At 42.6% G+C, this 12,500-nt stretch overlaps 1 protein-coding gene across 1 annotated transcript in view; it reads right to left on the bottom strand.

The window, feature by feature from the left end:
* LOC125042028 (secretin receptor-like) overlaps window positions 1–12,088 on the bottom strand; it is a 28,212-nt gene extending 16,124 nt beyond the window's left edge. Inside the window, exons 1-4 of the mRNA XM_047637490.1 lie at window positions 12,062–12,088; window positions 10,744–10,838; window positions 5,180–5,345; window positions 658–760 (exon numbers count right to left, since the gene is read on the bottom strand). Of these exons, the coding sequence (XP_047493446.1) occupies window positions 658–760; window positions 5,180–5,345; window positions 10,744–10,838; window positions 12,062–12,088 (391 nt within the window). The remainder of the gene's footprint in view (window positions 1–657; window positions 761–5,179; window positions 5,346–10,743; window positions 10,839–12,061) is intronic.
* Window positions 12,089–12,500: the final 412 nt, after the last annotated feature.

Genomic DNA, 12,500 nt, shown 5'->3' on the forward strand with positions numbered 1-12,500 from the left:
CACACACACACACACAGCCATTTGATCAGTTTTTGTATATTTGGAAAGTTCGATGCACACACACACACACACACACACACACACACACACACACACACACACACACACACACACACACACACACACACACACACATACACACACACGGTCCTTCCTGTGAACAGATGAAGGAAAGTGATAGTGAAGATGGTAAGGAAAAACGATGTTATACTGAAAACAATTATGAATGTGTAACTTTGCAATAATAATGATTGTGATGGCGTGCTGATCATCAAGATGACATTAATGGTTGCGCTACCTATCAGAATAAATAACCTAACCATAAATAACCAGCTGTTCAAAGTATTAAATGTCGAATCCACGGATTCTAGGAATTACTAGAATGCTCATATATCTTGAAACTAACAGTGCCTCGGACATTTCTCCAGTATCATAACAAACATTTAATTACGCTATTTACTATTACGAAATATCGAGAGAAGGGAAAAGCAGGAGAGATTTTGTACAAACTTCTTAAACTATTCTGTGGATCGACTTTGACAAAATGTTTCAAAATGTTATTCTACTTCTTTCTCTCTCTCTCTCTCTCTCTCTCTCTCTCTCTCTCTCTCTCTCTCTCTCTCTCTCTCTCTCTCTCTCTTCATTCCTCTCACTCACACTCACAATGTTTTCTTTGTCCCTGCTTCACATTCGCACGAGGAACACGGGAACTTTGTGCATTCCGACTGCTGTTCAAGGAACATACAAAGTGGCTCTGAGTCTGAACAAATCGTATGAACTTATCTTAAGCGTATGATTTAAAAACGGAAAAACGAAGATAAGAGGATGAAAAGAAGATACAGAAGAAAGAGGAGAAGAAGCAAAGGAGGAAGAGAGAGAAAAAATGAAGATCAAGTTAATGAAAATGAAAATGAAAAGAAAAAAGACATTGTGTGATACATACGTGTCACACAATGATGTAACATATAATTAGGTAGGGAATTTTATAAAAATAACAGTTTCATAAAGAGAATATTAGTAATTATGATAATATAATGATAATGATAATAATGAAGGCAATGATAATGATAATAATGAAGGCAATAATAATGATATGTAAAGACGGTGACGTAATAATAATGATAATAATGGTGATGATGGTGTTGATGACAATAACATCAATAAAAATAATAGTAATAACAACAATGACGACAATAATAATAATAATGATAATAGAATATTAATAGTAATAATAATATAATTAATAATAATAATAATAATAAAATATTAATAGTAATAATAATATAATTAATAATAATAATAATAATAATAACGATAATGATAATAATGACAATTATGATATTAAATACAACACTAACATCAATGAAAACTACAATAAACAACAATGGCGAATGATAAACGAAGGATGATAAAAAAACAACAACAAAATATTATGATAAACCTGTTAAACCAGTGACTTCTCGTGATCCTCTTGGTTCGCGCAAAGGCCGTCTGCTTGTCAGGGCATTAGTCAAAGCACCTGTGAAGTCGGAACAAACCTGCTTCACTGAACGCCGGTCTTAATTAGTTTGCATGCCTCGTCGCCGTCTGAGTCAGCCAGGCACCGCAGTCCCTTTCAATCGTCAGGATGAAGAATATAAATTTCACTGGACAGTCAGCAAGAAGGAGGTTATTCTCACTGAATCGTCAGCGAGGAGAAAGCTAATCCCTCTGAATCGTCGGTCAAGAGGAAACTAATCCCTCTGAATCGTCAGCCAAGAGGAAACTAATCCCTCTGAATCGTCAGCCAAAGGAAACTAATCCCTCTGAATCGTCAGCCAAGAGGAAACTAATCCCTCTGAATCGTCAGCCAAGAGGAAACTAATCCCTCTGAATCGTCAGCCAAGAGGAAACTAATCCCTCTGAATCGTCAGCCAAAGGAAACTAATCCCTCTGAATCGTCAGCCAAGAGGAAACTAATCCCTCTGAATCGTCGGTCAAGAGGAAACTAATCCCTCTGAATCGTCAGCCAAGAGGAAACTAATCCTTCTGAATCGTCAGCCAAAGGAAACTAATCCCTCTGAATCGTCAGCCAAGAGGAACCTAATCCTTCTGAATCGTCAGACAAGAGGAAACTAATCCCTCTGAATCGTCAGCCAAGAGGAAACTAATCCCTCTGAATCGTCAGCCAAGAGGAAACTAATCCCTCTGAATCGTCAGCCAAGAGGAAACTAATCCCTCTGAATCGTCAGCCAAGAGGAAACTAATCCCTCTGAATCGTCAGCCAAGAGGAAACTAATCCCTCTGAATCGTCAGCCAAGAGGAAACTAATCCCTCTGAATCGTCAGCCAAGAGGAAACTAATCCCTCTGAATCGTCGGTCAAGAGGAAACTAATCCCTCTGAATCGTCAGCCAAGAGGAAACTAATCCCTCTGAATCGTCAGCCAAGAGGAAACTAATCCCTCTGAATCGTCAGCCAAGAGGAAACTAATCCCACTGAATCGTCAGCCAAGAGGAAACGTCAGCCAAGAGGAAACTAATCCCTCTGAATCGTCGGTCAAGAGGAAACTAATCCCTCTGAATCGTCGGTCAAGAGGAAACTAATCCCACTGAATCGTCAGCCAAGAGGAAACGTCAGCCAAGAGGAAACTAATCCCTCTGAATCGTCGGTCAAGAGGAAACTAATCCCTCTGAATCGTCGGTCAAGAGGAAACTAATCCCTCTGAATCGTCAGCCAAGAGGAAACTAATCCCTCTGAATTGTCAGCCAAGAGGAAACTAATCCCTCTGAATCGTCAGCCAAGAGGAAACTAGTCCCTCTGAATCGTCGGTCAAGAGGAAACTAGTCCCTCTGAATCGTCAGCCAAGAGGAAACTAGTCCCTCTGAATCGTCGGTCAAGAGGAAACTAGTCCCTCTGAATCGTCAGACAAGAGGAAACTAATCCCTCTGAATCGTCAGCCAAGAGGAAACTAATCCCTCTGAATCGTCAGCCAAGAGGAAACTAATCCCTCTGAATCGTCGGTCAAGAGGAAACTAATCCCTCTGAATCGTCAGCCAAGAGGAAACTAATCCTTCTGAATCGTCAGCCAAAGGAAACTAATCCCTCTGAATCGTCAGCCAAAAGGAAACTAATCCCTCTGAAACGTCAGCCAAGAGGAAACTAATCCCTCTGAATCGTCAGCCAAAGGAAACTAATCCCTCTGAATCGTCAGCCAAAGGAAACTAATCCCTCTGAATCGTCAGCCAAGAGGAAACAAATCCCTCTGAATCGTCAGCCAAAAGGAACCTAAACCCTCTGAATCGTCAGCCAAGAGGAAACGAATCCCTCTGAATCGTCAGCCAAGAGGAAACTAATTCCTCTGAATCGTCAGCCAAGAGGAAACTAATCCCTCTGAATCGTCAGCCAAGAGGAAACTAATCCCTCTGAATCGTCAGCCAAGAGGAACCTAATCCCTCTGAATCGTCAGCCAAGAGGAAACTAATCCCTCTGAATCGTCAGCCAAGAGGAAACTAATCCCTCTGAATCGTCAGCCAAAGGAACCTAATCCCTCTGAATCGTCAGCCAAGAGGAACCTAATCCCTCTGAATCGTCAGCCAAGAGGAAACTAATCCCTCTGAATCGTCAGCCAAGAGGAAACTAATCCCTCTGAATCGTCAGCCAAGAGGAAACGAATCCCTCTGAATCGTCAGCCAAGAGGAACCTAATCCCTCTGAATCGTCAGCCAAGAGGAACCTAATCCCTCTGAATCGTCAGCCAAGAGGAACCTAATCCTTCTGAATCGTCAGCCAAGAGGAAACTAATCCCTCTGAATCGTCAGCCAAGAGGAAACGAATCCCTCTGAATCGTCAGCCAAGAGGAAACTAATTCCTCTGAATCGTCGGTCAAGAGGAAACTAATCCCTCTGAATCGTCGGTCAAGAGGAAACTAATCCCTCTGAATCGTCAGCCAAGAGGAAACTAATCCCTCTGAATCGTCAGCCAAGAGGAAACTAATCCCTCTGAATCGTCGGTCAAGAGGAAACTAATCCCTCTGAATCGTCGGTCAAGAGGAAACTAATCCCTCTGAATCGTCAGCCAAAGGAACCTAATCCCTCTGAATCGTCAGCCAAGAGGAAACTAATCCCTCTGAATCGTCAGCCAAGAGGAAACTAATCCCTCTGAATCGTCAGCCAAGAGGAAACTAATCCCTCTGAATCGTCAGCCAAGAGGAAACTAATCCCTCTGAATCGTCAGCCAAGAGGAAACTAATCCCTCTGAATCGTCAGCCAAGTTGAAACTAGTCCCTCTGAATCGTCAGCCAAGAGGAAACTAATCCCTCTGAATCGTCAGCCAAGAGGAAACTAATCCTTCTGAATCGTCAGCCAAGAGGAAACTAATTCCTCTGAATCGTCGGTCAAGAGGAAACTAATCCCTCTGAATCGTCGGTCAAGAGGAAACTAATCCCACTGAATCGTCAGCCAAGAGGAAACGTCAGCCAAGAGGAAACTAATCCCTCTGAATCGTCGGTCAAGAGGAAACTAATCCCACTGAATCGTCAGCCAAGAGGAAACGTCAGCCAAGAGGAAACTAATCCCTCTGAATCGTCGGTCAAGAGGAAACTAATCCCTCTGAATCGTCGGTCAAGAGGAAACTAATCCCACTGAATCGTCAGCCAAGAGGAAACGTCAGCCAAGAGGAAACTAATCCCTCTGAATCGTCGGTCAAGAGGAAACTAATCCCTCTGAATCGTCGGTCAAGAGGAAACTAATCCCACTGAATCGTCAGCCAAGAGGAAACGTCAGCCAAGAGGAAACTAATCCCTCTGAATCGTCGGTCAAGAGGAAACTAATCCCTCTGAATCGTCAGACAAGAGGAAACTAATCCCTCTGAAACGTCAGCCAAAGGAAACTAATCCCTCTGAATCGTCAGCCAAGAGGAAACTAATCCCTCTGAATCGTCAGCCAAGAGGAAACTAATCCCTCTGAATCGTCAGCCAAGAGAAAATTAAATCCACTGGATCGTAAACGTGCAGAAGCCAAAGACCAAACGACGGAAAAAAGATTCAAGAGGAAAAGATTCCAGAGCTCAGCGAAAAAGAAAAAAAAAGAAAAAATAATAAAATAAGAAGAAAAAAGAAAAAAAAAATAAGAAAACGAAAATCAGCGGTTAAACTTAAAAAAGACGTTCCTAGGAGCGACGTTCCTATTCTTCTCTCCCTCACCTCGCTCGAAGAGTTGAACGTGTGGACGCCATCTTGCACGTGGAAGTTCTGCGGGAGAGCCGTCCCTTCCACCAGGAGCGACGACTTCAGCAGCACCACCAGCGCCCGCAGCATGAACGACCCGAAGAGGTGGAGGTGCAGGAGGTTCCTCGGACATCGTAATTTCCTGTAGGAGGAGGGAGGAAGGAGGAGGGAAGGAGGGAAGGAGGAGGGAGGGGGAAGGGGGAAGGAGGTAGGAGGAAAGAGGGAAGAGGAAGAAAGGAAGAGGAGGGAGGAAGGGGAGGAGAAGGGAGGGGGAGGGAGGAAGGGGAGGAGGAGGGAGGAAGGGGAGGAGGAGGGAGGAGGAGGAGAAGGAGGAGGAGGAGGAGGAGCAAGAGGAGGAGAATGACGATAAGGGAGAAGGAGGATGACGATGAGGATGAGGATTAGGAGGGAGGAGGATGAGGAGGAAGGGGGATTAGGAGGAAGGAGGATTAGGAGGAAGGAGGATAAGGATTAGGATTGAGGAGGAGGAGAAATAGATTAGAATAGATTAGTTCATCTCAGTTTTGATTAAGATTAGATACCTGAAATGCAAAACTGATATTGATTAGCTTTGGTTTATCCGAAAATGGAAACAGCATTACTATAAAGTAGTAAATCAGACGAGACATAATGTTTTGCTATTTCTGCATTCACCAGACTACAGAGAAGGAAAAAAAGAAAAAGGAAGAAAGAAAGAGAGAAAGAGAGAAATAAATGAACGAAAGAATAAATAAATGGAGACAGAGAATAGATGCGTAACATTGCTCCTATATTCGTCATTTCACAACGAATGGAAGAGAGAAAGGAAAAATAGAGAGAAAGAGAGAAATAAATAAACGAATAAATTAATAAATAAACGAAGAGACATCAAACTGCCTTGCTCTCCGTCTCAAACACTCTCCTGAAGGTTTTAGCCTCAATGCTCCTAGTTTTACACCTCATGGGAAAAAAAAAAAAAAAAAAAAAATTACGGCGACACTCAATTTATTATTAAAGAAAATTTGCTGATTTCTTCCCCAGAATTTATCGTCAGATTTTGAATAATGCTTAGAGGAATGAATGAAGGAATGAAGGAAGGAAGGAATGAAGGAAGGAAGGGAGGAAGGTAGGGAGGACGAAAGGAAAGAGGGAGGGAAGGAAGGAAGGAAAGTAGAAAGGAAAGAGGGAGGGAAGGAAGGAAGGAAGGGAGGAAGGTAGGGAGGACGAAAGGAAAGAGGGAGGGAAGGAAGGAAGGAAAGTAGAAAGGAAAGAGGGAGGGAAGGAAGGAAGGAAAGAAGCAAGGTAGGAGGAAAGGAAAGAGGGAGAGAAGGAAGGAAGGAAGGAAGGAAGGATAGAAGGAGGGAATGAATAAATTAATGAATGCAGGAGAAAAAAGCAAGGAAGGAAGGAAAGATAAAGGGATTATGAAGAGAACGAGAGTAACGGAGAAGAAAAGGATAAAAAAGAAAGAAGAAAAAAAAAATATATGGTGGAACACAGCCTTGTTATCTCCAGCTATCACTTTAAAATGGTTGTTTTGGATGTCTTGGCAAAGAGTAATGGAAAAAGAGAAGAAAAGGGGGAAATAGGAAGAAAAAGAAACACATTCGCAAAAAAAGAGAGAGAAAAAAAAATGCACATATAGTACAAAACATCCAACCCAATCTTAAATCCCCATTTATTAAAAAAAAAAAAAAAAAAAAAAAAAAAAAAAAAAAAAATGCCAGTCGTACAACAACAGTCTTACGAATCACCTCCTCCCGGCACAGCTCCCTGGCACTGCTCCTGGCACTCAAAACCTTCAATCGACCCCTTCTCCCTCCTCGCTCGGGTCGGGTTTGCCTCGTAACTCACTCGAAATGGAAATCCGAAGTTGTGCAAGGCTTAGGGAGGGGAAAGGGAAGAGGGGAAAGGAGGGGAGGGGAAGGGAGGTTAAGAGAGGGCAGGGAAGGGGAAAGGATGGAAGGGGAAAGGAGGGGAGGAGGGGGAAGGAGGGGAGGGGAAGGGAGGTTAAGGGAGGGCAGGGAAGGGGAAAGGAGGGGAGGAGGGGAAAGGAAGGGAGGGGAAAGGAGGAGAGGAGAGGAAAGGAAGGGAGGGGAAGGGAGGGGAAGGGAGGTTAAGGAAGGGCAGGGAAGGGGAAAGGAGGGGGGAAAGGATGGAAGGAGAAAGGAGGGGAGGAGGGGAAAGGAGGGAAGGCAGGGGAGGAGAGGAAAGGAGGGAAGGCAGGGGAGGAGAGGGCAGAGAAGAGAGGAGGGAAGAGGGGTAGGGTAGGGTATCTCCGCCATGATGCTTGTAACCGATAGATACTAAATTTCACTAGAATTTGACTAGAATCGCATGGGTTAGAGTTAAACTAGGCTGGATTCTGACGATATTGTCTATGGGTCAAGTTCGCTTACGGTTTAACAAATTCAGGGCATGTGTATAGTGGCCTCCTATTTGTCTTCTTTATATTGAAATGACTAAGATGGAATATTTTTTTTTCAAAAGTATATGTTAATCGTCATACTAGTGGAGGAGTTGGAGGCCGTGTCATTGAGAACGTTAACTCCCAACACATTCCCAGACGTGCGCGCGCACACACACACCAACACACACACACACAGAAGACCCAAAGAGACTCATTCAGAGATTTAATTAACCTTCGACAGCACACCACGGGTATTCCAGCGTTTCACCCTCAGCTTCCAAGCCAACACTACGTTAATATAATCATTCGTAACAAGAAGCCAAGTATCAATCAGGGAACCTCATTACTCTCCCAATTACTTTTTATGATTACTTCGCCGGCTAAAATGAATGCATATATGTGTGTTAATTCACTCGATGCAAATGAAGTTTACGTAAAAAATGTACATTACATAATGAACTGCGAAGTCGTGAGCTGGACGCAGCAGAGGACGAAGGTGACTCGTCTCTTGATCACGTGACTATGCTGCGTCTCAGAAAAAAAATGGCAACGCCAAAATTTAATAAAAATGGTGTTAAGGCAGCAAACTTTGATTAAGAAAACAATAAAAAAAAAAATGCATGCATGTTTTAATAACACAAACATGAAAAAACAAATATAATTAAGTTTCACCTGATTGAAAAAAAAAAACTTGGCGAATCGGAATTCTCCAGAGCTTGAGGTGAGTTGCCAATTTCTTATTTTTCCCCCTCAATTTTAAGGCCATATAAAAAGGAAGCCGTACGCACATACTCCAGGTAATCACACCTCGCCCTTCGAAACAGATGTTATCATTAAGAGGTCGGCATCGATCTAATCCCCGAGACAATGGGGTGGCATGGGGTTGCCGATTACCTCATTTCGCGAGACATTTGATTCCTTGTCATCTGTTGATGACGAATACTAGTAATAATAGTAATAATGAAAATGTGAAAATGTGAATCGAAACGAAGAAGAAGAATAAAAGGAATAATAAGAAGAAGAAAGAAAAGAAAAAAGGAAGAATGAAGAGGAGTAGAAAAAACAAAGACACGTATGTATTTTTTAGATTTTTATTTGCAATCCACTTCATTGGGATGGCTTAGGGAGAAAGGAATGATATATTCTTGGATATAATGATTGGGATGTTCTTTTCATTAACAAGAATTTATGGAATGGTTTGAGCTCTAGGAAAATAATACAGTAAAGGGAACTTAATGAAAATTAACCCCTAAATAAGGTTATCATTTTCGAGAAAATAAAAAAATAAATAACAGTCACAAATGCTTGCAAATTATGCTAACATTTTATTGATTTCTTGACACATCGAAGGATGATACAAAAAAACAATATACCTTGGGTGGAATAAGTAGCAGAGGTTTTCAAGATACTTGTCTTAATGGCACGGATATAAAAAACAACAACTAACAAACAAACTATCTCGTATCCTCATTAAATCGAGCAAAACTCAAATAAAATCATAAGAACCAAAACACCACCAATTCATTTGTTTATTAAAAAGCCTTCACTCTGACAATCTCAGAAAAACGAATTCCCACAACAGGATCGGACACCATAACATCTAATTGCCTTTCACTTATATTTTCGTCAGTTTATCAAGTAGACTCCATTCTGACAACATAAGAAAAACGTCCAGAAGATCCAATTCCCTTCCACATATATTTTCCTCTAGCCATCAGTTTATCAAACAAGACTCCACGCTGACGACTTTAGAACAAATTCTCATAACAGGATCCATGAGATCTATTTCCCTTTCGCTTATATTTTCTTCTAACCAAGAGTTTATCAGACGACCAAAGAAGAACAAGTTCCCATAACAGGATCGAACACCACGTCCACGAGATCTAATTCCTTTCCCTTATATTTTCTCCTAGCCATAACGTACTGAGAAGTGTCCGCGCACTGTATTTCCCAGAAGAGACGCGTTGGTTCAAATATCCCGAGGGAGACGATGGATACGATTGCATCCTGACACACTGGTTTTGCTATTTCATTTTCCTCCTTTTTTCACATCATTTCGGAGTTATTTTTCATTGTTCGTTTAATGAATGATTTATTATCCATTCTCTCCTATTTCCCTTTTGTTTTATTTTGTTTATGATTTAAAAGAAATCAGTTATTTATCATTCATTAACTCATCCCCTTTCCAAATGTTTTACAAGCACGTCTCCGCTTAATAATTCACTTTCCTTGCCTAATCTAGCTTTGTCATTTCCAGATCTCTATTTCGTATGTCATGTATCTTTATTGGTAAGGAAGAAGCTACAAATAACATCCTCCATGCCAATATCCCCTACGAAATATTATCTAAACTTCGAAAAGGTAAAACAGATCCGGAAAAGCCGCTTGAGAAATTCGAATGCCTGATTTTGAAGCCGAAGAGAGAGAGTACAAGATCGGCTTATAAAGGCGAGTAAGGAGAGAGAGGGAGAAGGAGAGGGAGAGGGAGAGGGAGAAGGAGAGGGAGAGGGAGAGATAGAGAGAAAGAGGGAGAGATAGAGACAGAGAAGGAGAGATAGAGAGAGAGAGAGAGAGAGAGAGAGAGAGAGAGAGAGAGAGAGAGAGAGAGAGAGAGAGAGAGAGAGAGAGAGAGAGAGAGAAAGAGAGAGAGAGAGAGAGAGAGAGAGAGAGAGAGAGAGAGAGAGAGAGAGAGAGAGAGAGAGAGAGAGAGAGAGAGAGAGAGAGAGGGGGGGGGGAGAGAGAGAGGGGGAGGAAGAGAGAGAGATTAACATATCAAGCTATCAAGATGTTTGCAAAGACGAATGTCAAAAATCAGTCGGAGAGAAAAAGTCAATAATGAAGTCCTCGAAAAGTTGAGGAAGAACGAGACCTGAAGAAGAAAACAGGCGGAAAATAAGAGGGGGGAAAGACAAAGAATATCTGTTGCAGGTGTCACTGAGGGAGGAATGTTGAGGCCAAACGTAAAATACTAAGAAATGCGAAAGCCTAAGAAATATGAATGCCACACACACACACACACACACACACACACACACACACACACACACACACACACACACACACACACACACACACACACACACCGTATGCCCCGACATATAACCAGAGAAAGCCAGGAGGCAAAGGGAGACAAATGAACCCGAAGACTCACCTGAGGGAGGCGAGGATGACGAAGGAGATGAGGAGGGTCGCCAGGGACACGCTGTAGCCCACTACCGACATCTGCTTGATGGACGGCAGCCATTCCTGCGGAGACACAAGTGGGACCTCGTTACTAGTAGGAGGTGAGAGGGGAGAGGGGAAGAGGGGGAGAGGGATGGCAGAGGGGAGGTGGTAGAGGGGAGGCGGTAGGGAAGAGGTAGGGTTAGGGAAGGTGAAGGGAATAGGATGAAAGGAAGGGAATGGGAAAATGGTAAGGGGGAAAAGGGGTATAGAAGGGGGGGGGGAAAGGGGGAAATGGGGAGGGTTACGAAAAGGGGAAGGAAAAGGGAGGGGCAAGAGCGGAGGAAGGAAGTGCAATGTAAGGTTGAGGGTGAAAGGGGGACGGGAAAGGTAACGGAAAATTAAGTTGTAAGGGAGATGAAGAAGAGGAAGATGCAGTGGAAGGAAGAAGGATAAGGAGAAGAGGAAACGAGCAAGGAAAGGAGCAAGGTATTAGCTAGCGGTAGGGGAGGGAACGGGGAAAGTATAGTGACAGGGAATGGGGAAGCTGGGGAAATATAGTGACAAGGAGAGGGAGACAGGGAAATATAGTGACAAGAGGTGGGAGACTAGGAAAGTATAGTGACAGGGGGAGGAGGAGAGGGAGAAACTGCAGTGATAGGGAGAGGGAAGGGGAGAAAACATAGTGACAGGGATAGAGAGAAAGATGTAGAGAAAACAGGGCAATGGCACTGTCATGGGGGAGAGCAAGAATAGAGAAGGGAGTGTGGGAGTAAGAGAAAATACGTACTCAAGAAGAATGGTCTTAACAAAGAGCGAGCGTTAGATACCTTTTCCTTCGAGGAGAAAAAAGTATATTTTCTCTTCACTCAAGGGAGAAAGGCAGACTGGCCAAGAGGATAAAAAGAAAAATAAAGAATTTGAAGGAAGAAGGGAGAGGAGAGTAGGGACGAAGGCTAAATAAACGCGGAATTAACACGAAATAAACACCCAGCAACCATGCAGAGACATGCAGCGCCTGACAGTTTAATTAATGAATTGTGAATTGCCTCCGCTTGACACACGTAGCTACACACACTCTGACTTCCCTGAATGTTATGAAATCCTTCCGGACTCTGAACATTATCCTTTACATCTCCAGTGTTGATTATAACAAATTTTCTTCTCAAATTTTTACGATTCAACATCAGATTCATTTTAGCGTCCGGGTTATTCATACAAGGTAAAAGGTAAAGGTAAATGCACGCACACACAGATCTTAGTTCTGATACCAACTGAATTTAATGTCAAAATTCCTTCCTTTTTACCAAGAGCTTGATTACTTTGCTGCACATTCCACATAGAGAGTAAGTGTAGAACATGTATATATCATCGTCTTTATTGCCAACGCACAAGGTTATCACTACACGTCGACAATGTTCAACCCACGTTTCAACTCTTGTACCTGAAACATGCAAAGCGAATAGAGCGCGTGTGCTTCATATTAAAGATTCGAAAAAGACTGACTGGTGAGCTCGGGAGTGGAATGGGATGTTTATTCTTGGTTTACAGCTTGAACTAGTTTGTTAAGTAGATAATGTCAGACGCAACTTACAATCTACTTAACAGCAAAACGTGGATAATTGTAAACGACGATAAACACGCTCAGACACACGCACTCACAAAAAGGGGGATGGGGAAGGGGTTAACACTGAGATAACAAGAAACAAATGTTAAATAACAATAGGTATGTATTCAATGCAATGA

Source organism: Penaeus chinensis, chromosome 31, assembly GCF_019202785.1.
Source record: "Penaeus chinensis breed Huanghai No. 1 chromosome 31, ASM1920278v2, whole genome shotgun sequence".
Classification (NCBI taxonomy): Eukaryota; Metazoa; Arthropoda; class Malacostraca; order Decapoda; family Penaeidae; genus Penaeus; species Penaeus chinensis.